This window comes from Natrix helvetica (assembly GCF_964273705.1).
Source record: "Natrix helvetica genome assembly, chromosome: 9".
Lineage (NCBI taxonomy): Eukaryota > Metazoa > Chordata > Lepidosauria > Squamata > Natricidae > Natrix > Natrix helvetica.
Window position 1 is genome coordinate 7,512,166 of NC_138560.1, and position 25,711 is coordinate 7,537,876.

The following is a 25,711-nucleotide window of genomic DNA, read 5'->3' on the forward strand; positions in this document are numbered from 1 at the left end:
GCTTACACCCTTTTTGCCAATACTTTTTCAATTGCAGCCATTTATATTTTCAGAATAAGATGCTGATCTTGTCAATCAGAAAAGTCTGCAGTTCGGTGGTTCGAATCCCTAGCGCCGCATAATGGAGTGAACTCCAGTTAGTTGTCCCAGCTTCTGCCAACCTAGAAATTCAAAAGCACGTAAAAATGCAAGTAGAAAAATAGGAACCACCTTTGTGGGGAAGGTAACAGCGTGCCGTGTGCCTTCGGGGTTTTGTCATGCTGGCCACATGACCACCGAGACGTCTTCAGACAGCGCTGGCTCTTCGGCTTTGAAACGGAGATGAGCATCGCCCCCTAGAGTTGGGAATGACTAGCACATATGTGTGAGGGGAACCTTTACCTTTATGTTTATCTCTATTTATTTAGCTGTATTTCCTCGTTGGTATCTTATTACTTATTTGCGGAAGGAACAGGGGAAAAAATACAGACGGGGAAAAGATCTGTACTGCAATATAAAAACAAGGAATTAATCATGAGCAAAAAAAAAAAAAAAGCACAGCTATTAAGCCCTTCAAAACATCCTAAATGAACTAAAAGACCCAGCAGCCCCAGAGGGAAAAAACAAGGGGAATCTACAACATACAGTGTGATAATTACAACAGCCACTATGCACCACAAATGGGCAGAAGACTGCCAAAACACATCCATGAACACCAACTAGCAGTCAGAATGCATGATGAAAACTCTTTAATTTCACGATATATGGGACAGAGATAACCATAGTTTCAACTATAGGAAACTGTGGCCATCCCAGACCAAGCTAAAACCAAACAAAATGCTACAAAATTTCTAGAAGCCTGGCACTCTGAAAATTAGCCATCAATAGACATACAAACATAAACAAGATCTACAGACTATGCAAAAGAGACTGCGAGGTGATCAAACCGGTCAGTCCTAGAGGAGATCAACCCTGACTGCTCTTTAGATCTGAAGATGAAACTCAAATCCTTTGGCCACCTAATGAGAAGGAAGGACTCCCTGGAGAAGAGCCTCATGCTGGGAACGATAGAGGGCAAAAGAAGAAGGGGATGACAAGAGAATGAGGTGGTTGGATGAAGTCACCAAAGATGTCCACGTGAGCTTAAGTGGACTTCAGAGGATGGTAGAGGACAGGAAGGCCTGGAGGAACATTGTCCATGGATCACGATGGGTAAGATATGACTTTGCGAATAACAACAACAATGCAAAAGAGGCAATTCACAAGCCAAAATAGGAAGAAAAAGACCAAAACACCTTCTTACCAGCAATCAGCCCCCAGATGAGCATAGATTAACTCCAAGATTAAGAACAGAGCAACAATAAATAAGTAAACAATATCCCAGTTAAGGTACTTTCAAACAGGCAAACAATAATCAGCCTATCCAAAGAGCTTCCAAGATCACCCCCACCAAAACTGACCATGCAAGTCAGTACAGAATAATGTAAACAGAGCGCAAACCCCATTCCTTCCTAGCATTGATGATGTTACCTAGTTTGGTTAATGAAATGTTTTCAAGAAAACAAGCTCAGAAAGCACAAGAAGGCCTCAAAAATTATTTCATACAGAGCTACACTCTTGCTGTGATAGAAGTTGTTCTCCACCATCACTGCTACCATCCAAATGGATGAAATGATAGCTTGTATGGCTTGAAATTTATTTATTTTATTGTGCTTTTATATCTCACCTTTTTCCTACTCTGTATGGTTTTCCACACTCTGACTTCATCTTGGAACAACTGTGTGAGTATACTTAGATTGAGAGAGAGACTAGTCTAAAAAGCAACTAGCACCTTTTATGCCATTGTCCCTAAACATAAAAGCCATGCTTTGTTAACAGATTAACAGAGTTGGAAGGGACCTTATAGGTCATCTAGTCCAACCTCCCACCCAAGCAGGAGACTGTACACCATTTCTGACAGTCCAATCTCTTCTTGAAAGTCTCAAGTGATGAAGCTCCCACAACTTCTGAAGGCAAGCTGTTCTATTGGTTGATTGTTCTCACTGTCAGAAAGTTTCTTCTTGTTTCTAGGTTGAATCTCTCCTTGGTCAGTTTCCATCCATTATTCCTTGTCTGGCCTTCAGGTGCTTTGGAAAATAACTTGACCCCTTCCTCTTGTGGCAGCCCCTCAAATATTGGAAGACTGCTATCGTGTCTCCCCTGGTCCTTCTCTTCACTAGACTAGCCATGCCCAGTTCCTGCAAGCGTTCATTGTATGTTGTAGCCTCCAGTCCTTTCATCATCTTGGTTGCTCTTCTCTGCACTCTTTCTATGAATCTCAACACCTTTTTTATAGTGTGGTGACCAAAATTGGATGACGTATTCTAGGTGTGGACTTACTAAGACTTTATAGATGGTATTAGTACCTCGCTTGATCTTGATTGTATCCCTCTGTTAATGCAACTTTTGTGTTACTTTTGTCTAGATGAGTACTTCTCAACTTGGCAACTTTAAGATGTGTGGACTTCAATTCCCATAATTCCCCAGGCAGGTGGAATTGGTGAGAAGAGCCTTTCAGATCATCCTTTGTATGCATTGCAGAAGATTTTTTTTAAAAAAGTTGATCAGTTGCTAGAATTGGTCAGCATGAAGTACACCTTAGTTCCTAGAAAAATGTCTAGATCAATTGCACAAAACAGGGAAGGGTGTTGATAAAGTCGTTACCTTCTTGTTGCTAGAGGCAACACATTCAGTAGCTTTCTTTACTTTAGAAAGAGCATACACGATTTGAATGGCCCGTGTTACATATCATATGATTTAGAGTTATGGGGAGAATACGTATCCTGTGGTTTAGTTAATTCAGCTGGCCTAGCTAGGCAGTATGATGTGCACAAACCAGCTGTGGTTTCCTTGTTGAGCCAGCTTGGCGTTTATGTCCATGCAAACGTGTGATTCTTCAGAATAGGGAACAATTGCCCTATTTTGACATCGTGTTTGCATTCCTAGCATGAGCAGAAGGGGGAACTATTAAGATAACATCTGTTGTCCTCTTCCTGACCTCCGTATTCAAACCTTTGGTTTCCACTGGTTGAAAATCCAGGCAATTACTTGAAGAGGAAAAAGGCATGGAAGAGGATATAACAAGCACAAGTGAGAAGAGAAGTGGCAATATACTATCAAACTGTTACCACCATTGCAAATATTTAGAAAGATGCCAGGCAGTAAATACGATTGCAAGGAATCTGCCTAGAGAAATATCATCAGGCTGGGAAACAGCTTTGTAATTTGGAGCCTGGCCAAGTTGCATCCCACAGATTTGTGGATCAAGAGTCATTGTGAGGGGTTCTTGGTACTCTCTGACCTTGCTTGTTTTCTTGCAGAGATTTCATTACCCTAACTAGGTAACACCATTAGGGCCATTATTTGTTGTTGTTAGTTGTGAAGTCATGTCTGACCCATCACAACCCCATGGACAACCTTCCTCCAGGCCTTCCTGTCCTCTACCATCCCCTTGAGTCCATTTAAGCTTACTCCGACTGCTTTGGTGACTCCATCCAGTGACCTCGTTCTCTGTCGTCCCCTTCTTCTTTTGCCCTCAATCTTTCCCAGCATTAGGCTCTTCTCCAGGGAGTCCTTCCTTCTCATTTGGTGGCCAGAGTATTTGAGTTTCATCTTCAGGATCTGGCCTTCTAAAGAGCAGTCAGGGTTGACCTCCTCTAGGACTGACCAGTTTGATCGCCTTGCAAACCAAGAGACTTGCAGGAGTCTTCTCCAGCACCATAGTTCAAAGGCCTCCATTTAATTGTTATATCAATTTGAATACATCATTATTGTGCTCGGGTTTCCCACTGGTGGGCCTCTGGTTAAGATATTATAAAAAGCAAGTCGATCTCATAAATTTGAAGTCTGCCTTGCCTGTGATATTTTGCATTTTTATGGTTAAAACTTGTAAACCTCCCTGAAGCCATATTTGGTGAAAGACCAAAGCAGAGAGGGAACAAGACACGAAGGAAGGAAAAATTATGATAAACTCTAATATGGATTCTTCGAACTGCAGGAATTTTAATATCCAGACGCCAGGCCAGAAATAAGAGATAATTTAAATGAAAGCCCAGGAAGACATTTGGGTGAAAATTGTAGATTCCTACTAGACAACCCTTGAACTTTTTGGTCATTTCAGCGATATTTCCTTATCTAGAGAAATAGAATGACCACAGGCAGGCACAAAAGCAGAAGGATTTCCAACTTCCTGCTGGCTTCCCCATTGACTTTCCAAGTAAGGAAGGTGGCAGGGACCATTAGAAGTGACCACTACTTTGCCAAATTTCAATCCCACAAGGATCAATGGTCCTGGATTAAGTATGCATTCAAAAGCTAGCCCAATTTAAGATACATTGGTTCAGAAATTGTTGCCCTATTTGTGGACTTCAATTCCCAGCATTTCTGCATGTTGGTTGCGGAATGCTGGGAGTTGAAGTTCACCTATCTTAAAGTTGCCACGGTTCAGAAACAAGCAGTGTGTGTGTAGGAGATGGGGTTACCATCCTAGTGAGAATATTATTTATTTGTATCTCCAAGTAATAAATCACGGGAAAGAAACCCAGTATAATCACACAGCGTAGGAGAGATAAAGACCCAGGAGCCTGAATGTAAACAGACAAATGACAGAGCATCCTTCCTTAGTTTTAACTTTCCATTCCAGCTTGTAAAGCTTCACGAGTACATCATGGCCCCTAGTTTTTAAAAAGATTTTTTTATCAGAAATCTTCTCTTTCAATCTGCCATCCTTCATTTTCACCTACTGCTCCAGAGGCACAGATCAACTACTCTAGAGATTCCCATCAGCTATAATTGATCAAGTGAGTGAATTTTCTTTTCCTGGTTCTTTATTGGGGTGAGGATATTTTCCATTGTTGCTCCAAGATTTTTTATCTTCTGAACAGCAAAAAATGAGAGAGTTACTCTTAGGCTAAATGTCAGAATAAGCATTGTAAACTGTTTCTCCCTTCTGGGGTACTTTATGGCTCATTGTATGTACATATTTGTTTTTTTTCTAAAACCCAGGGAAAAATGTGTCTCTTTGTGTTTAGACAGATCTAGAGGGACGGACATGATATCTGTCCTCCTAAATGCTTGCTTATTGTCTGATAGTCTTTCTGTTGGGTCAGCGAGGGACATTTTAACTCGTCTCATTGCGTGAAAAGTTTAACACTCCCCCTTCCTACACTCCACAGGTTTCAAACTCGATTGCGTCACACGTGATATATCATGACGCTTTTTGCCTCCGCAGAGCTGGGGTGGGCATGGCCTGCGCATGATGCATTTTGTCCGCGGGCCACAAGTTGGCAGGCCTGCAGACTCTCTCACCCTATGAGTGACTCCCAATGTTTCACCTACATTACTCAATACATTCTTGCTTCTATTTAAGAAAGTCCATTAACCCCAAGAAGCATGCAAGATATGTAAATTCTTAAAGTAACTTTCCATTTCGGTATACGGCCAATGCTGAATCTCCATGTAGCTTAAAAGCTGTACTCCTGTGATAAAAAAATCTACCAGCCTTTCACATCAGAATATAGCCTATTCCTCTGATTGTAAAGTATTTCAAACCTCCTATTCAAATTCTTTAAAAACTTCACCAAATTAATAGCTGGTAGGTCCTTCCTTCCCCCATCAGCTGAACCTTATTGTCTGTCTGTCTGTCTGTCTGTCTGTCTGTCTGTCTGTCTGTCTGTCTGTCTGTCTCTCTCTCTCTCCCTCCTGAAGAATCAGGCCTTTTCCTTCTCAGGAGAATTCAACTCCTTTCTATACTTCCAGAAGCTTTTTTTTTTTACCTCCTCCTTCCAATCGTCAGACTAAGTTGGACGCCTGCCCAATGACAGCCTCACACTAAGGAGGGTTTGTCATCTTCTGCAGTATTAATCAAAGTTGTCTTGCATATTCTTATAAGGCTAGGCAAACAAAAAACAAAGAAAGCCCTGGTCCATGGCAAAGAATCCAGGACTGCTACTAATCTGACTAAAAAGATAACTTGTTTTGTTCCAAGATATCAGCTGGATGGAATCTTTTTCCTCCAAAATCAAAATTCTTACTGGATTCTCCTTGCCTTTTTAAATGTTACTGGTTCCACCTACTGGCAGATGGACACAAGATCGCTAACTAGTAGTTTCTAATTGCTTTGTCCTCCTCCGTGTTCTCCTTTTCCTCCAACGTTATCAAAAACAACAAAATGTGTCATGCAATGATCAACCAAACTACACACATTCTGTTCTAAATAAGACAGTACCTCCCTTTTCTTTTTCTTTTTTTCCCCATGCCTCCCTTTCTCAAAAAGGAAAAAAAACCAGGAAGAAGACTTCTACTGGGAAGGGAAAACTGTATTATGGCCAAGAGAAGATCCCATTTCAGGGGTCAGTTGAAGGAAATCTTTGCAGGAAACTTTTGGCATTGGATTCACTGGATTAATTTTATGGCTTGCTATATTTATTTGTGTGAAAGACACATGTTACTAAGTTAAACAGAATGGTACAAAGATATAGGCCAGCTGTTTTTTAAAGAGGGTGATGGACCAAGAGATCAAGAAATAGACAATTGTCTTGTGAATGTCACTTTAAAAAAAGTAAAGATGTAATCATAGGAACTATATTGATCGTTTTAATAAAATCCAATTGAGTTTACCGTTGTGCCTTATCACTTCTTTGTCCTTTCTCCTCCTATCTTTGTATGACATCCTTAGCATACCATACAAGACTCCTTGTGGCCCCTGGCCTGAAAAAGTTCCATAATTATGATCAAATGTGTGATATTACGTTGGGAAAATGCACTTAAAAGTGTATTTCAACTATAAATTTTCAACCACATGAAACAAAACCTTAGTTTTCTGCTAAGAATGTCAGCAAAACCACTATTTTAATCTGAAAATGGAAGTCTTTTTGTGAGAGGCAGCGACGGTAGTAGGAGCACTGATCAATCCTATCTGGGTTTGGAAGCTGGTTGAGAATGAGTTTAATAAGCATTTGGGTGGAGACCACAAGAGAATCCCAGAATTATAGACTAAATTCAAAGTTAGAAAGGCAACGTAGAAGAAAACAATAGCGTATCTCTTCCATGTTCTTTCCAAGTAAACAGCATAGATATTTTCTTAAGCATCAAGAATAAAGTTTCATGGCATCCTTACCTGTCAGTTGGATCCCTAACAAAGTGAAGGAAAGAAGCCTCTACAAACGATGTACTGTTTTCCTCCTCTTTCCAATTTTTCACATGTTGCTATTGCTTGTCAACTCATTCATTTGCCAGAGCGGCGAGAATCCATCCACTGTTCTGAGAGACGCTCTTCACTCCTTCTTTGAAATATGTCCTTAAGCCTTTCCCTTCAATACGCCATGGCAGAGCCTTTTTCTCATCTTTTCATCAACCATCAGGCAGGACAAATCAACCCTGTGTGCTTTATTGAATGCAATTATGTATAAGTGGAAGGTTTTAAATTTGATGTTCAGTGGGAACATTCTCTCCATTGTACTTGCAATATTGATTTGAGCCCTGGGAAATTCAGCTAACATTGTAGAGGAGAAAAAAATAATCATCAAGGAGTTAATGAGTTTGGAAACTGGTTGTGTCTGGTTGCTTTCAGACCTTGGAAGATGCTATATTTTCTACTGTTATAAAAGCCCAAGTAATCAATATGTTTAAAGGAGGGGTAAAGGGGCATTGAATAAGAGTACTTGCTGTGGTCACCTTGCATATTCATATCATAACAGGGAACTCAGTAGTCAAACTGGAGAGAAACAGCCTCCATAAACAGTTACAAACCGTTACAAAATTTGGATGGCTATCTATCTCATACAATGACTTGAGTGGCTCGCAACAATCCATAAAGCATGGTTTAAAATGTGCTGAATGTACAGCTTGTCGTGAAAGCAGCTGCCCACAAAGGCTCCTGGTGTCAGACCTACAAGCCATCTTTTCTTTCTGGATTTCAGGCCTGCCCCACTTTCTACTGTGGGGAAATGGGAGGGGGGATTATACGGAATTGGGTGATGTGTAACCATAATAACATTCTTTCTTAGAAAGTCAAGGTCGCTTTTGTCCCTGCACCTGGGCAGATGTGGATGGGAGGAATCTGTCTTCGTGGCAGTGAAGGATTGGGCCATGTGATGGACGTGCTTTGCGTGTGCAGAAGCAAAAAAAACAAGATGGCGGCACTTATGGCGCCGACGATAGAACCAGCCACCCAAGTTGCTACTTACTTGGCCAAACTGGTCCAAACCGGTTAGAACCCACCTCTGGTGTGAAGGCTTGTAAGGAATTCTTAAGCTGAAATTCGGCTCTTACCCAAAAGGTCAAAGAGTTCAGCCTTATCATCTCTGGGGGTTGTGGAGCTTCAAGTGGTTTTTCTTAGCTCATCCAAGGCTGCTAAAGCAATCGGATGAAACAGACTGGTGGCTTTTCAACTCAGCATTTTGGTAAGCGATAGGAAGCATGTGGAAATGTTAAGTGCTTCCCTGAAAGAGGGTGACCTGAAATTCTATTGTATTCTGAATCTTCTTCCTTTCTTCTTCGCATTTTTGTGTATGTGTTTGTGTGAGCCATTTAGGCCACTGCTTTTAATCCCAGGCTCGATGGGATTTGATTTAATTTAAGCATCCTAGACGGATGGCTGCCTTCTCTGTGTCCCTGTCTAATGAAAAATTGCTCAGCACATTTCTGGATAATCATTTTGACTGCCTATTGATTCTTAGAAGCTTTTTCCAGTGTTCAGTTGCAGGCTGCTTTCTTGTGACTTTAATCCACTGTTCTGTGATAGGAAATTGGTTTGAATACATGTTACCTAATGGCGTTGTCATCCCCACCTTACTTTTTATATAGGCAAGGCAAAAGCACAAGAGCAGGCCAGGTTATTCCTTTTAGGAAGCTGGAAACCACCCCAGTGGCTGGATTCAAGCATTTTTTTACTATCGGTTCTGTGGGCATGGTGTGGATTTGTGGATGTGGCTTGGTGGGCATGGCAGAGGAAGAATACTGCAAAATCCCCATTCCCTCCTCATACCTGGGGGAAGGTTACTGCAAAATTCCCATTCCCTGCCCACCCCACTAACCTGCTTTCCAGTTCCCTTTTCCTGTTCAGGGCAACAAAAGAAGATCAGCTGGGAGGCAGCGGGGGCGTGGCCAGCCTATTTGGCAGTTCTCCAACTACTCAAAATTTCCACTACAGATTCTCCAGAACCTGTCAGAACTGGCTGAATACCACCTCTGAACCACCCCCAGGATTCTTTCCCGAGTGTGATTACCAGCGACGTAGGTTGTATATGTGCTGCCACATAATGCTCATGTTTGCAAAAAATCATGGTGTATTGATGGCTTTGTATACCATGTTTTTTTCAGATTTGTACTGTTTAAACTGTAAGATGTAGATCACAAACAGATCTAGTACAGGCCATAGTAGCTTACAAAGGAAGGATGTTATGTATGAGTCATTTCTGTGTTGACAGTAACCCAGCTCACTGATTTAAACTGGAATTACGAAGTGCACCATTTTTCAGCCATTTAGACTTTTCACTGGGTGGTCAGGATTTCCTCCTCTTTTGCTTCTTGGAAAAGGGTTAAAACAGTTTGGAAACCATGGCAACTTCTTCTTTTATTTTGAACACTCAGAAAAAGTAACTGATTCACCATAACGTGCCTACATTGTGCATTCTTCTATGTGTTTCTGGTTTGGACTACATGAAGCAACCTGCTTGCTTAATACTGACATTCTGCCAGGACTTCGCCTCTTTCATTCTGAAATATCACATACTGCACATATCCTTCAATGCTCAAGCCAATATTAAATTGTCTGCAAGCAAATAGCTCTCCTTTGGGCTACAAAGGGATGCTAGCAATGAAGCATGCATTGGGACATCAATTGTAGATGTGTTTTAAAGTTCCCGTTCTACTTCGCATTATATATAAATATAAAACCCTCTCCTTCCAAAGGAAAAACAGGAGGGAAGAATCTGAAATGAGATGAGGAGTTTTTAAAAATTGTATCCTGTATCTACCCTGTGTGTAGGAGCCCAGCAGTAGGGTTTTGTTGTGTTTCATACTACAAAAATGATGGTGGTGATGTTATCTATTCAATCATGTCCAATTCTCGGTGGTTTTATGAGCCAGCTTCCTCTGAAATTTCTGGTGTATTTTTGTGGCCTCATTTACTTTTTTGGCGCTGACCATTCTCAGCATAATTGCAAAATAATCACATAGAATATGTGTTGTTTTAACCACAACTATATGGTCAACTCTGCCTTTCCATTCTACAGTAATTTAATGGTCTTGTTTCACACCGTCTCCTCGTTCTTCTCTTCTGTTATCTTCCATCCATCACCAACTATGTTCAAAACTCTTATATCTTATACATCAAAATCTCTCTGATAATGAAATTAGTAAGTTTTTAATAAGCCACAAAACTGTGGGGGGGTTTTCTTGCGAAAGACCGTGTTTCCCCTAAAATAAGACTGGGTCTTAGTTTCTTTTGGGCCCCAAAATAAACACTAGGGCTTATTTTTGAGGAGGGTCTTACTTTTTGTTCCTGAGTAAGGGAGGCCCATTTCTTCTGCTTGCTCACAAAGGGGCCGGAGGCTCTGCGGAGCATCAGGGCCAGCACCTTGAGGCAGGGGGTAATGGAGCTCCCTCACGTGTCCTGCACTGGCTTACCTCAGGGCCCCCACAGCCAGGCCATCCATTCTCTGACCCTTCATGGCTGCGGCACCAACACACCACTCGGACTCCTGCTCCATTGCAGCTGCGAGCAAGCAGAAGGAGTGAGCTGGTGGCCACGTGGGCTCCTGTTGCATATGGCTGCTGGTGCTGCTGCCGCAAAGTGAGACAGCTGTCAACACACACCCCACTATGCCTCATAGCTGCAGCACCATAAGCAACTGGACAGAATGGGTGGGCAGCTGGCTGCACAGGCTCTTAAATAGGGCTTATTTTGGGGGTAGGGATTATATTAGGCACACGTAAAAATATTCTATTGCTAATTTTTGGGATAGGTCTTGTTATCAGGAAAACATGGGACTAACAGAGATATCACTTCAAAAACTACTTACTGACATCCAATACATCAACACCTGGAACCTTGGATATGAATAGATCAGGAAAGATATCTATACTCCAGAAGTGGGTTCCTACCAGTTCGGACTGGTTCATCCAAACCAGTAGTAACTTGGTGGCCTGGGTCGCTGGAACTGGCAGCAACACATGCCTGCCATGCCCCCAAACCGGTTCTCCTCCAGCGGCGCCATCTTGATTTTGGGTTCTGTGCATGGGCAGAACCATTTTCACTGCAAAAATGTCATTTTCCCCCTTTTCTAACGTTTTGCGCATGCACAGACCTTTTTAGTTGCAAATGTGCCCACAGGGCAGTAATTCCGGCAGCAACCCATCCCTGCTATATCCATCTTGTTAAGTGTTTTGTTATGGCTCACTTCTGGGTGTTTTTTTAAAGGTCTCATTCTAATCCAGAGCCCTTGGATCGTCCATCCTAAAAAAAAAAAAGTCTGATTCTGTTGAATTTTTCTGAGATCAACCAAGGTGAATGAGATTCTGCTATATGCAGATATTGTCTCTATGTTTGCATCATAGACTATGTCTCAACAAATAATCCATGTTGTAGGCTCAGAGGACTTTACTTTACTTTACTTTTACTTTTACTTTACTTTACTTTTATTTAGACTTTTATACCGCCCCCTCTCCCCCAAAGGGACTCAGGGCGGTGTACAGTCAGATAAAACACATCAAGATAGAAAATACAAACATAAAAGAGGAGACAATAGGAAACTGTACAAAAAGCAAAGCAGTTAAAAACAATATTTAAATAATTTAAATAACCCTAAAAATCCCAGTTAAAATATCTGCCAGGAGGTAGAATAAGACTATGAATGGGCCAGGCCGGCTAAACGGAACAAATGAGTCTTCAGTTTTTGTCGGAAGGAGCGGAAGTCGGTGGTGGTTCTGATATCTTCCCACAGACAGCTTCCCACAGTATACTAACACAATGATTAGGTTCCCAGAGCACGCCTACTACGAATTCCCCAATCCTAAAGTAGCTTAGTTTACCATTGTGCAAACCTAACTGCCATTGTATAGAATTGATCTTGAGCTGGGACCATAGACTAACTTGAACCTTTGGAAAATTCCTGTTGATATAAGGGTTCTTTTCCATCCCACTTTTATCCTCTCTTATGACATTTTCAATACATACAAAAAATAGGAGGGGTTTCAATAAAGGATGGTATCCCCCATCTTGACTTTTTTGAACAACTTGTGTAGACACACCCCTCCCAATTCTCAACCTGAGAAGGCTTCTACTCTCACCAAAGTGTGATTCGCACCCCCAACTAAATAAGGAATAAATAAAGGGCTGTATATTGTGCAATTGAGGAGTTTTGCAGCATCACTTAAAACTTCCTCCAGAACATGCAGATAGAGTATTTCAAATGATTCTTCTTCTACTGGTTAAAAAGTTCCTTTTTTTTGTACTAAAGACCACAGTTTCTGCAAATGTAACTTCATTTCTCTGCTGTCACTGACAGATGCTTTCACTTTCTCATGTAGGCATTGATACCCTTCAAACTGGATCAGCATTAGAAGTTTGTGATCTCATTTCACTAGAATACAGGTAAGAATTAAAAAATGTGGTGGGAATTAAATACAAAAGAAATTTATGGATAAAATGAGAGATAGTCAAAGAAAGGGTTGGCACTGAAATTACTAGAAACGGATAGGAATTAGTTGGGATGATAAGAAGGTGTGAAAGAGGCAATAATAAGCATTTGTACACAATATGCCAATAAGATTCTCCTCTTTGCTTTGCAATTATATCAAAAAGTCTTCCTTTTGAATCTCACAATGGGATGTTAGGGACTCAACTTTTACTCTGAAGAGTTCAGAACTCAAAGCCAAAAATTGGAAAATAAAGTTTCTTCTACTCTCTAGTAGAACATTTGAAATTCAGTAGGAGGAATTACCTGAAATGAAAGAAAGGCTAATTGATACTCATAACATGAACAGTGTTGGTACGAAACAGAAAAACCAAACGGCTAATGGTGATTCGGTGATATATTATTTGCATTTAAATTTCAGTAGCAGCAGTAGAGGTTAATAGGGGTCAAACCCCCAAAATATACAAATCAGAACACCAGGTGATATTAACAAAATATTTAATACTAGACCATTAGCTCTGTATGAATTCCACAGGCAACAACAACATTTCAAGTTGTTTAGAGAACATCTGTCTCATTGTCATTTGACAATAGGTACTGAAGATTGAACAAGATTTAGAATGAGGACAGAGATTGTGTTGATATTCTCTTGGATTACTTAAGGCAAAACTTAGATGCGTCTGGTATATCCCTCCTGATTTTTCAGTGGCTCTTAGTACCATTGTCCACAGTTTACTTACGGCTGGGGATTAGAGGTACTTTATATTTGATTTTAGGGCTGGGGATTAGAGGTACTATATATTTGATTTTCTGTTGTTTCTTTTAGAAGTCGGGGCTTCTTTAATTTAATAGATTAACAAATCTATTAAATAATAATATTCTGATGTTTTCCTCTACAATTTTTACAAATCATCAATACCCTGTCTGATCATGTTCTCCATCTACCTGTGTGAATTCACCATAAGCTTAGAAGTATTCAAAACACTTTTCAGAAATACAAGAATTTGGAACTGTTTGGTATGCAAAAATATATACAAGTATGAGAAGCTGCAAGATGATCTATCCATGGATAAGGTCTGAGCATCACTAGAGCATTGGAAAATCTGTTTTAGAACCATTGTGAAAACTGATTCATCTAGGCTAAAACTTATGAAGAACGGTTGCAGGAATTGGATATGTCTAGTTTAATGAAAAGAAGGACTAAGGGAGACATGATAGCAGTGTTCCAATAACTCAGGGGCTGCCACAAAGAAGAGGGAGTCAAACTATTCTCCAAAGCACCTGCGGGTAGGTCAAGAAGCAATGGGTGGAAACCTAATCAAGGAGAGAAGCAACTTAACTAAGGAGAAATTTCCTGACAGTTAGAACAATTAATCAGTGGAACATCTTGCCTCCAGAAGTTGGGAATGCTTCAACACAGTTAAAAAGATGTTGGATAACCATTTGTCTGTAGTGGTGTAGGGTTTCCTGCCTAAGCAGGTGGTTGGACTAGAAAACCTCCAAGGTCCCACTCTGTTATTTTATCCTTCCCCAAAGGGCCAACTGAAACTATTCCTAGAGAGAGAGAAACTATTCTTTAGCCTTGAGGATTTGGTTGGGTTTTTAAAAAAAACATCTGATTCTGTCAAATTCCTTTACAGAATCTGAGAAGATGGAGAACAAAGCCGTGGTCCTCACTATCTACATCATTGCCTTCATCATTGGTCTTCCTTGCAACCTCCTGGCCTGCTATTCCTTCATGAGGAAAGTGCGTCACAAGCCAGTCCCCATAGATATCCTGTTGCTCAATTTGACCATTTCTGACCTTTTCCTTCTGATCTTTTTGCCCTTCAAGATGGCAGAAGTTGCTCAAAGGTTCACATGGCCTCTCCCTTCCACTCTTTGCCCAGTGATAAACTTCTTCTTCTACAGCAGCATTTATATCAGCACCCTGTTCCTCATGGGGGTCAGCATAGAGCGCTACCTGTGCATCGCCTACCCTGTAAAGCACAAGTTGAACCGCAGACCAACCTACGCAAGAATTGCCAGCCTTGTCTTCTGGTTTTTGGCTTGTTCCCATTGTGGTTGCATTGTCTTCGTTGTTCACTACCTCCCTGGAAATTCGTGGAGTCGTATGGATAATGTCACTTGCTACTATGACTTCTCCCCTGAACAGCTTATCGTTGTCCTCCCTTTCCGCCTGGAGCTCTTCTTTGTCCTCTTCTTACTTCCCTTCCTTGTCACCGTTGCTTGCTATGCCAACGTGATCCGCATCTTAAACAGCATGCCGAACATTAAACCCCAGAAGAGGCAGAGAGCCATGGGCTTAGCTGTGGCTACCTTGCTCAATTTCACTCTGGCCTTTGCTCCCTACAATATCTCCCACGTTGTGGGCTTTGTGATTAAAAAAAGCCCTTCCTGGAGAACAGAGACATTCTGCCTGACTTCCCTCAATACGGTGTTGGATCCTGTTATTTTCTTCTTCTCTTCCTCCACCATCCGGAGAACACTTAGAGAATGTTGGATTGGCATCTGCAAGAAACTCCGGAATCATACATCGCCCTGCTGTCCATGTTGCTGCAGGTCTTCTAGGGACAATGCCAAAAAAGGAGAAGCTGGTGAGTTATCTCTGGGAAGCATCCCCAGTATATTGGCAGGATCTAGTACCCCCACACCTTTTGCAACCCTGGAACCATCTATGACATTAGATGAGTGATCACTCAGAAAAGTCTCATTATACGGAGCAGTAACGTTTGACTCCCAAGAACACCTAAGTTGAAAAGGATCACAACACCAAATATATCCAAGCGAGTGTGAACTGTGAAATAATGCCTGCAGAAATTTCATGTTGAGTGACAACTAATGATCAAATCATATTTGGAAAACTTGCCTGCTGTACCTGTCTTGCTTGTAGCAACTTTGAGTTATTTTGATTATCGTCAATGATAAGATGACATCTACTTATAGTTCTCAGATTCTCAAGACTTTCAGAGAATTCCATGTTCACTTTTTTTGCCAATGGCACGAAGAATAATTGGAGACTTTGTCCCAGGTAAACCATAATACATATGGATAACCAGCTGGGTCACTATGACAGATTTGTTCCCCCTCAGCTAAATGGATACAAGGATATACATTGATAACACAATAATTATTTTCTCAGAGCAGCTTTTATGATGCCCATCTCCTTACAAAAAAATTCACTAGGTGCTTTTTTGTCATAATGAGCTGGTACTGTTCATAGCCCAAGACCAGTTAGACCATTCTTTTCTTCCAGGACTTGATAGCTGCAGCTCCACTCCTCTGATAACCCCAAAGCTTTTGGTGGACCAGTATCTCTTAAAAATATTTTTCCAATATGATATCTTTGTTTCAGGGTTGAAATTCAGCAGGTTCTGACAGGTTCTGGAGAACCGGTAGCAGAAATTTTGAGTAGTTCGGAGAACCGGCAAATACCTCCTCTGGCTGGCCCCTGGAGTAGGGAGGGAATGGGGATTTTGTAGTATCCTTCCCCTGGAGTTGGGTGGGAATGGAGATTTTACATTATCCTTCCCCTGGAGTGGGCAGGGAATGGGGATTTTGCAGTATGCTTCCCCAGGAGTGGGGAGGGGAGGGGGATTTTGCTGTAACCTTCCCCTGGAGTGGGGTGGGAATGGGGATTTTGCAATATCCTTCTCCTGGAATGAGGATTTTGCAGTATCCTTCCCCTGCCATACCCAACAAGCCACGCCCACAGAACCGGTATTTAAAAATTTGAATTTCACCACTGTTTTGTTTGAAGGAATTGTTCGGGTCAGCTCCTCTGAAACTCAAGGGTTCTTAGCCATAATTATATATCTGCTCAGCTGTTTAGTTCTTTGGCCTTAAAGGTAGCTATCCCAACTTTTAAATCTCAGAGTAAGACAGGGATTGAATGGGGCAGTAGGACCATTCTGCCAGTAGAAAACAACATCTCCAGAAGGTCACATCTGACTAGAAGATTCACCGGCCTAGATCTACTTTTTGTAGGTTTTTTTTTTTTTAAAGCCAAGACTAAAATGAACACCGATGTGAGATAACTTTGAATCTCCTGAATCCAATTTTCAGTTTTGTGAGAAGCATCAGTTGCGACGTTCACATGTTTCATTTTGGAACCAATGTATCGTATTTCACCTCGTTGGTTTTGGTGGGACACTGTATGCAACTAGATTGTGGTAGATAAACCCTGTCGAGATTCGGAAGAAGCCATCTGCCTGACATCATACGGAAAGAAAGATTACTGTTCAAGTAGCTGCCTGTATAGAAAAGCTCTAGGCCTCGGGTGTGTGTTTTTCTATGCTAAAATAAAGGGTGTGGTTATTTTTCTTAGCGGCTGGTGTTCGTTCATATTGAAAACCAACATTTTGACTCTGAGGTTACTTTCAGGAATGGGTTTTGGCCAGAGGTTGGTTCAGACCAGTTCAGCCGAATAGGTAGTAACTCAGCCGGACAGGTGACCATACCGGTTCTATCCTGGCCACTGCCATCTTTATTTTCTGTTCTGCACATGAGCAGAACAATCTTCATTGAAAAAAATGTATTTTCCCCTTTTTTAATGGTGTGCGCATGCCAGTCACAGAGATGAGCTGTTATTTGCAAAAACGGAGGCGTTTTTGCCTTCCCACAGCCTCCAGAAGCACTCTACAGGCTTCAGCAGGGCTGGGGGAAGGCAAAAATTCCTCTGTTTTTGCAAAAAAATGGCCCGTTTTCCGTTCATTTTTTGCAAAAAGGGGGGCGTTTGTGCCTTCTCCCAGCCCTGCTGAAACCTGCAGTGTTTTCCTGGGGGCCGAGGAAGACAAAACCTTTTTCTTCTTACTGGGTAGTTTGCAGGCACTCCCTTAGCTCCGGCAAGGCTGGAGGCCCACCCACCCACCCCCCCGGTCAAAACTTTTTGCCACTGTTTCAGTGGGCATGGCTTGGTGATGGAGTCATGTGACTGAGTGGGAGTGAATGACATCCAGTCGGCCACAGCCACTCAGTCACATGCCCTCCATCTAGCCACGCCCACTGAACCAGTAATAAACCCACCCCTGGTTTTGGCATACACATACCATAGGTGCTTCATGTACCTGCCATTGTTCCCATTTGACTGTCCTATTTATCATGGTTTGAAGCAGGTTTCCCTCCCCCACTCCCATGCACAAAGACCCCCCTGAAGAAAATCTGAAAGTGGCACCTTCATCTAGGCCCATGACGTCAAACCTATGGCACGCGTGCCACAGGTGCCACGAAGAGCCCTATGTATAGGCATGTGAGCCATTGCCCAGTTCAACTCCACCATGCATGTGCCTCTCGCCAACCAACTGATCATTGAGTCTCTGCCACGCATGCACATGCGCAGGGGGCATGCAGAAGATGAGTGCACATGCATGGGAGGGATAGGGAGTCATGCTCACATGCAGGAGGTGGGCAGCACCGGGGCCACACAGCCCATTTTTGCTCCCAGCAGGCTGTGGGGAGGCCTACTAGGCCCAAAATGAGGCAATGGGGTGTGGCATGGGGCCCCATGGTCCATTTTTGCTCCTTGGAGGCTGCGGGAGGCCTACTAGGCCCAAAACAGGGCACAGGAGGGGTTTCGTGCTCACATGCACAGGGGGCAGGGCACGTTGGGGGGGTTGCACGGACATTGCATTGTTTCGGCACGTGATGACAAAAAGGTTAGCCATCACTGATCTAGTGATGATGACTATGGCCATTGTCAAGACAGTGTTGCCATCTTGTGATTGGTGGATCCTTAAAGAAACTCACAGTAGATCCTTACTTGGTGATAATGCCAATTTGTCTATTGGTGGTGATGGATGATAGAAACTAAACCTGGAGAGAAGGGATGATTTTTGGGGCTTTGGGGCAACGTCTTCAATCAAAATATGATTATTCCCTCCCCCCCAAGCATGGTTTTTACAGAGTTCTCTTTAGCAACCGAAGTGTTTTTTGGTTTCAAAACAATTTATCCCTGGAGACCTTCTGAATTTCTTCCTAAGTCTTCCCCACTCACAATGGGGAAGCTTACAGCTGGTTGTTTGCATAACAATATCCTCTTTCTCAATTGGCAAACCACACTTTCAGCAGTGTAAAGAATGGCCACTAGGACCTAATGTAGAGATTCTGAACATGTGGGTTTTTGGGGTAATGGTAGACAGCATAGACATGCATTCAAAGATCTTCTTTTCAAGATCTTTGCTCCTGCTCAATGCTCCAGATCAGGATTTTTTTTTTTTCTGAAATAGGCCAGATTTGTTTGCTATCTATCCAAAACCTGCCCCTAATCGTCTCGTCATGATTGTTCAGAACCACAAATAAAACATTGCAAAACTGCATTTAGTAGTTCATAGTGACAACAGGGGAAGATGTTTTGAAAAGGAAACGCATGTGGTTTTTGTGAAAACTGTTCCTGTAATTTCTCAATGTATCATAGTGGGGTTCCAGATGTAAAGGAGCAATGTTTAAAGTAAGTCAAATACAGAATGCCAAAAATTTAGAACCCTCTTGAGAACTGATGTGGTATTAGCTCAACCTACATAAAACTCAAAGAAAATATGATTTTTTTTGCCTTTTTAATACTATCTGACATACCATATAGATTACTATTCCACCCAGCCTGATATTGCTGACCCTGTATTCATATAATACTCAGGAAGGTAATTTCCCGAGAAGACTGTTAAACCCAAGATAATGAACAGATTACCGGTATACCTAATAGCTTTTCAACTAGCCATGTTCCAAAAATGACAGAGGGGACGGGACAAGAAAGGAAAATGCTATGTAACAGACTTTTCAATCTTACAGGCCAAAAACAAAACAAAAATAAAATCAACTTCCTTTAGCTAATCCCTTCTTGAAATGAACAGAGGTTATTAACAGTATGTGGTTCATTGTGAACTATCAAAGATAGCATTGAATTTGATGATATGGGAAGGAAGGAAGGAAGGAAGGAAGGAAGGAAGGAAGGAAGGAAGGGAGGGAGGGAGGGAGGGAGGGAGGGAGGGAGGGAGGGTGGGAGGGAGGGAGGAAGGAAGAAAGGAAGAAAAAGGAAGGAAGGAAGGAAAGAAAGAAAGAAAGAAAGAAAGAAAGAAAGAAAGAAAGAAAGAGGGAGGAGGAAAGGAAGGAAGGAAGGAAGAAAGAAAGAAAGAGGGAGGGAGGGAGGAAGGAAGGAGGGAAGGAAGGAAGGAAAGAAGGAAGGAGGGAGGGAGGGAGGGAAGGAAGAAAAAGAAAGAAAGAAAAGAAAAGAAAAGAAAAGAAAAGAAAAGAAAAGAAAAGAAAAGAAAGAAAGAAAATTCATATGGTAAATTATGTTTTTAGAAAAAAATCAATCCAATGCTACTTCCACCCAACCCCAAACACACACGTGCATATGTATGAGTTACTATCAGACATAGTTGAGAAATAGGACTGGCCAAAAATGGAATCTGTATTCACCCAAGTTAAGTTTTTGACCAAATGAGGAAGCAGTTGAAAACATTATCAGGAAAGACACTAGAATGTGACGGTTGATATGGTATTGCTCCAACTGTATCATCGGGGTATTCCAAGAAATGCAGTACTACACTGTTGGTGCTGCAATTCACATCAACCCCAGACAGTATGGTTAATAGTCATGATGGGAGTTCCTTGTTTTGTAGTTTGGTCTCCTGATCTGTTGTGTCTAGATGTTAAGACCCAGACTTAATTCTCATGAACCTTTACTCATCACGTTAGGAGCAACAAACATCAAAGGTGGAGGAATAATAATAATAATAATTCTTTTTTAAATTCAAGTATTTGGGCAGATCGTTATCTAATAGAAAGGGTTGATTTGTGAAAGGATACCGTTTACTTCTATTTTTTCACTCGATTATTTATTGTCATGAAATACATCTATTGAATTTTAATCTTCTAACGGATAGCTAAGATTGAAGTGGGGCCAAAATCTCATCCAAATATTAAGCAGATCTGACTCTGCTTAGCTTTTAAAATATTGTTTGAAAAAGCCACACAAAGAGAAAAAATGAGATAAAGGGGAGATGTCTTTATTTAGGAAAATATTGTGGGGTGAAGGTGTCAGTTTAGACTTGGTCTGAAGATTTATCGATGGAAGAATGTGCTTTGGAGAAAGCTGCACCTATTTTGTGGCTTTTTCAAGTCAATATTTTAAAAGCTGTAAAAGGATGGCAGATATAGCCACAAGCAAACTAAGTCCAACTTCCTTTGAATTCTATTGACCCTTATTTAACCCCAAGCAGGTGTCAATTTAAAAGATTCTTGTGCATAGGTGTGATTAGCAATAAATCCCAAATTTAACTGGACCTTTACATGTGGACCAGTGGTAGGATTCAAAAAAATGTACTACTGATTCGGTGGGTGTGGCTTGATGGGTGTGGCTTGATGGGTGTGGCTTGATGAGAGTGGCAGGGGAAGGATACTGTAAAATCTCCATTCACTCCCCACTCCAGGGAAAAGATTACTGGAAAATCCCCATTCCCTCCCGATCAGATGGGATTCGGGAGGCAGAGAATAGATAGGGGCAGGGGCAGTCAGAGGTGATATTTACCGGTTCTCCAAACTACTCAAAATTTCCACTAACGATTCTCCAGAACTGGTCAGAACCTGCTAATACCATCTCTGGAGCAGACAGTGGAAAAGATCTCCTGCTAATCTATAAATAATACACAGCCATGTGGATTAAACAGCCTTCTGGGGTTTTTTTGTACAACTTCCAGTGCCAGGATCTGTTTCTACTTACAATGAACGTTCAATGTGACAGAGACATTTGAATGGGCAATCTCGTTGCGGGCCACACAATGATAGGCACCAGAATTCCTGGGTTGCATTGGCTCAAATCGCAGTTCCCATCCAGCCATGATAATACCAGGTGTGCTGCTTTTGTACCTTTCATAGCCACTGATGGGAGGGTTGCCAGGGGCTGAACATTTCAAAACCACTTTGTCATTTTCCCAGATCAGCTGGGACTTGGGAGGCAGAGAATAGATGGGGGCGGGGCCAGCCAGAGGTGGTATTTGCCAGTTCTCTGAACTACTCAAAATCTCCGCTACTGGTTCTCCAGAACTGGTCAGAACCTGCTAAATATCACCTCTGATGTGGACTTGATCTTTCATGCTTGACATAAGCAATCAGATCTTGGATGCGGCTGCCTAAGAAATTCCAAGTTGAAGAGAATAAGACCATATTGGGAAATTTTAGGGGTGGGGAAAAAAACGGTAGAGAGACAATGGCAAACCACTTCCATGTTGTTACCAAGAAATATATCCATGAAGTCAACAAAGGAGCTTGGCAAGAGATTGTTCAATGTTGATTTTTTTAAAGCAGCCCTCTTAATAAATTATATGTACACACTTTAGTCTTGGCCCCAAAAAACATTTAATTTCATAAATCTAAGGTCTCATCTGTGAATATAAAACCAAACTGGCACCAATACTTCGTTTAGTTTCATGAACATTCATTATAAATATAGAAGCATCTCCCTTACTGCAACAATCACAGCAGATTTAAATAACTTGTCAGTCCAAAGAAGAAGTCTAAAATATTTGTTTGAAATTAAAGTGTGTAGCATCATGTCCCTCTTCACCCTCAACACCAGAGCACTGGACTAGAATATGCCAAGAAAAAAAAGTTTGATAAATCTTTCTGGTCCAGAAAAAAAAATCTGGTTTACGTACAGGTAATCCCCTACCTACAACCTCATTAGGACCAGAATTTCCATTGTTAAGCAAAGGGGTTATTAAGTGAGTCACACCCAATTTTATGACATGTTTGCCGCAGTTGTTAAGTGAATCATGCAGTCGTTAAGCAAATCCTGTTTCCTCCATTGACTTTCCTTGTCAGAACCTGGCTAAGAAGGTTGCAAATGGCAATCCCATGAGCCCGGGCTGCTGAAACAGTCATAAATACTTACCCATTGCCAAGCACCCAAATTTTGTTGATGTAACCCTGGAGATGCTGCAACAGTTGTAAATGTGGATACTGTTTGTAAGTCATTTTTCCCCCAGTGCTGTTATAACTTTGAATGGTTGCTATATGAATGGATAGTCAAGGACAATGTACAGTATATACCTATCCTTGGGGGGGGGGATTACTGTAGGCTGATATGGACATGTTCTTCCATGGGTGCCATGCAGAAAAAGACTGTGACCTTCCTTCCTTCCTTCGTTCTACAATGTGTGATCTTAAAATATAAAAAGGTTGATGCTGGATGAATGATTAGGGGGAGAGGGAACATTCATCCATCCATTCATCCATCCATCTAACCAACCAACCAACCAACCAACCAACTATGCATATCTATCTATCTATCTATCTATCTATCTATCTATCTATCTATCTATCTATCTATCTATCTATCTATCTATCTATAATCTATGTATCTATATATCATAGATATAAAATCTAGATATAAAATCAAAGATAGATATAAGATCTATCATCTCTCTGTCTATCATCTATCTTTATCGTGTGTGTGTGTGAGAGAGAGAGAGGGAGGGAGGGAGGGAGGGAGGGAGGGAGAGGGAGAGGGAGATCAAGATCTATTAAAGTTACAGATTATCCATTTTACCTCAAGGCAACTCATAATACAAGAGCAGTTGGAGAGTGGAATCAAGTGAGCAGAAGACATTTGGTTCCCTTTCTCCTGTGATGCAGCTAAGGCTATAAGTGAGAAAACATTTCGCTCCTCTGGACCTCATTCAAATCCTTTTTGAAACCTCACTCTTTAACAGCAAGCTGGCCTTCTATTTTCAAAACGGGAAATCTTTTGTGTGGGAAAGCTCATGTCTGTGCAAGGATATGCATGAGTGCCCTGACTGCTCCATACTATTCTTTTGCTATTGATTAGTTGCCTCTCCCTCCTTTCATTCGGGAACTCAAGGTGAAAGACACGGAATTTCCGCCATCTATTTTTCCCCATAATTATGAGATAACTTAAACTGAGAAAGAATGAGTTGAAGCGTCTCCGTTTTTCCTCTACTTAAACCCAACTATCCAGAAAGGGAAGGTGGCCTTCAGCACCAAATATTAGGAAGGCATCTAAGAAACTGTGAAAAAGAAAGATTATATTCATCCCTCTGTTCTTTTTGCTGTTCGTAGCCACTGGCTGCTAGGAAGAACCTGAAATATTATTTCCAAAGTACTAAAAAGATACAACTTCCCTACTCAAAAAAGGACAAAATCTTCATTTACATAGGAGATATTATGAAAATATAAAAGTTAAGGGTCCTATGTCAGGTTTTTTTTTTCTCCTCAATATATTTTAAAGAAACAATTATTTGTGCCCTGCTGGCGCAGATCACATACATTTGATCACATTCAACGTTGTGAGCCTCTTGGTCCTTAAGAAATGCATGCCTACACCCCAGTGGTGAGCTCGGTTTCTGCAGACTAATTCCCAGAGATAATAAAAGATCTCAGAATGTATAACTCTTCTGGATTGTTTGCACCAAGTCTGTTGTCCAATTCACCTTTTTCACTCTAATTCCCAAAAGGTTGCTGTTGAATGTTCTCCCTTCTCCACAGTTTCTGCTATTAATCTCATCCAGAGACCAGTTTCCACTTGGGTGGGGCAGATCCCTCACTGAGAGCCGTTGAATTCAATTGCTGTCTTCTCAATGCCAGGTAAAGGCACGGAGAATTTAAAAAAAAGGTACAGACCTAAGACGGCATTTCTTTAGCTGGTCGCTCACCTGTATCAACTATTTAGCTTGTCATTTGGTCAGGCAGCCTACCTGCTGCATGCTGAGAAGACCAACTCCTTTCCTAAATAATTAAAATATGATGGTCTAATCCCATATGTTAGAGACCACAGGACAGAAAACATCACGAAAACGAAGAATTCAGGCAATACCACTGTCTCCCTGTTGGGTCTTTGCTTTTCCATGAGCCAAGACAATCTTCATCCGGATGGAGCTACATTTGTCTCTCAGCGAGCGCCAAACTTGAACAATTCCATCGTCCATGGCAGAGGAGAGGAAGTAGAAGATGAGGGGATCCAGAAAAGCATTGCACGCTGTTGGAAGCAGAGCCACGGTGCGCCACCAAACATCCTCCCCATAGACGAAGCCTACGACATGGGATATGTTATAAGGGCCGAAACAGAGGACAAAAACAGACAAAGTGGCCACGGCCACCCGTACAGCACGGCGTTTCTTCCTCAGATGGAGATGCGATTCAACCAGGACACGGATGCATCCAGCGTAGCAAAAAGCTGTGATGAGCAAGGGGAGAAAGAACAAGACCACGGAGAGTTCCAGCCGCACAGGGGCCAATAAAGCCAACTGGTCTGCGCTGAAGTTGCGGTAGCAGGAAGAGCTGTTACCAGCGAAAAAGCTGGGGTTGGTGCCCCTGGAGGTCTCGAGAACAACGAGGAGGACACCGTGGAATCCCACCAAGCTCCAGATGCCCACGGAGACCAGGCAGGAGTAGCAAGGCTTCTTGTAAGCTTGGTAATGGAGGGGATAAACGGCTCCCAAAAATCGCCCTGCGCTCACCGCCGTTAGGAAAAGGGCGCTGGCGTAAATTGTGCCGAAATGGATCAGGTTGTAAAGAGAACACAGGAAATGTGGCACCGTCCAGTCCGTCTTTCCTTTTTCCAGCATCTTAAGAGGTAGGAAAAGGATGAAGACCAAGTCAGAGAGGCAAAGGTTGATCATGTAGATGAGGTTGGGGGTCAAACGGACCCTGGCACGGCAATAGAAGATGTAAAGGGCTAGGATATTGGAGGGCAATCCCAAGAGGATGGTTGCCCCATAGACCACCAAAGAAATGATCTCCCAGACTGCCATTCTGTCGGCATCAACGGAGCGGGAAGGAGCAAAGCTTTGCTTGTCTACGTATTTCTCCCATCTATGTTCCAGCAGCATAAGGAGTGCCAAGAATGTCTCAGCTGTTTAGCTGTTAAATAGTAGTGTGTGTGTGTGTGAGGAGCGAGGGAGCAAGAGCAGATGCAAGAAGCATGGGACAAGGTGAAATGGACCGTGAAAAAATTGTTCAGTGAAAGCAACTGTGAGCCAGGGCAATAAAGCCATAAACCTCAGAAAGTCATACCTAATTTCTCATGGCCCAGTGTGCTTCTC

General features: G+C 41.9%; 2 protein-coding genes across 2 annotated transcripts; one reads left to right on the forward strand and one right to left on the reverse strand.

Annotated features, from left to right (window-relative positions):
* The first annotated feature begins 12,491 nt into the window (after positions 1-12,491).
* On the forward strand, positions 12,492-16,982 carry LOC309396991 (free fatty acid receptor 2-like). Its single transcript, XM_081962646.1, has 2 exons — positions 12,492-12,613; positions 14,297-16,982. Exon 2 carries the CDS (start codon positions 14,308-14,310, stop codon positions 15,349-15,351), a length of 1,044 nt encoding a protein of 347 aa, XP_081818772.1. The 5' UTR covers positions 12,492-12,613; positions 14,297-14,307; the 3' UTR covers positions 15,352-16,982.
* Positions 16,983-24,472: 7,490 nt separating this feature from the next.
* Positions 24,473-25,420, reverse strand: LOC309396506 (G-protein coupled receptor 42-like; the record flags this gene model as incomplete). Its single annotated transcript, XM_081961666.1, has 1 exon — positions 24,473-25,420. The coding sequence occupies one exon, from the start codon at positions 25,418-25,420 to the stop codon at positions 24,473-24,475; it is 948 nt and encodes a 315-aa protein (XP_081817792.1).
* Positions 25,421-25,711: the final 291 nt, after the last annotated feature.

What these genes read in the sequence shown, in the direction of transcription:
- LOC309396991 (XM_081962646.1), top strand. Translation starts at nt 14,308, where the DNA reads ATGGAGAACAAAGCCGTGGTCCTCACTATCTACATCATTGCCTTCATC.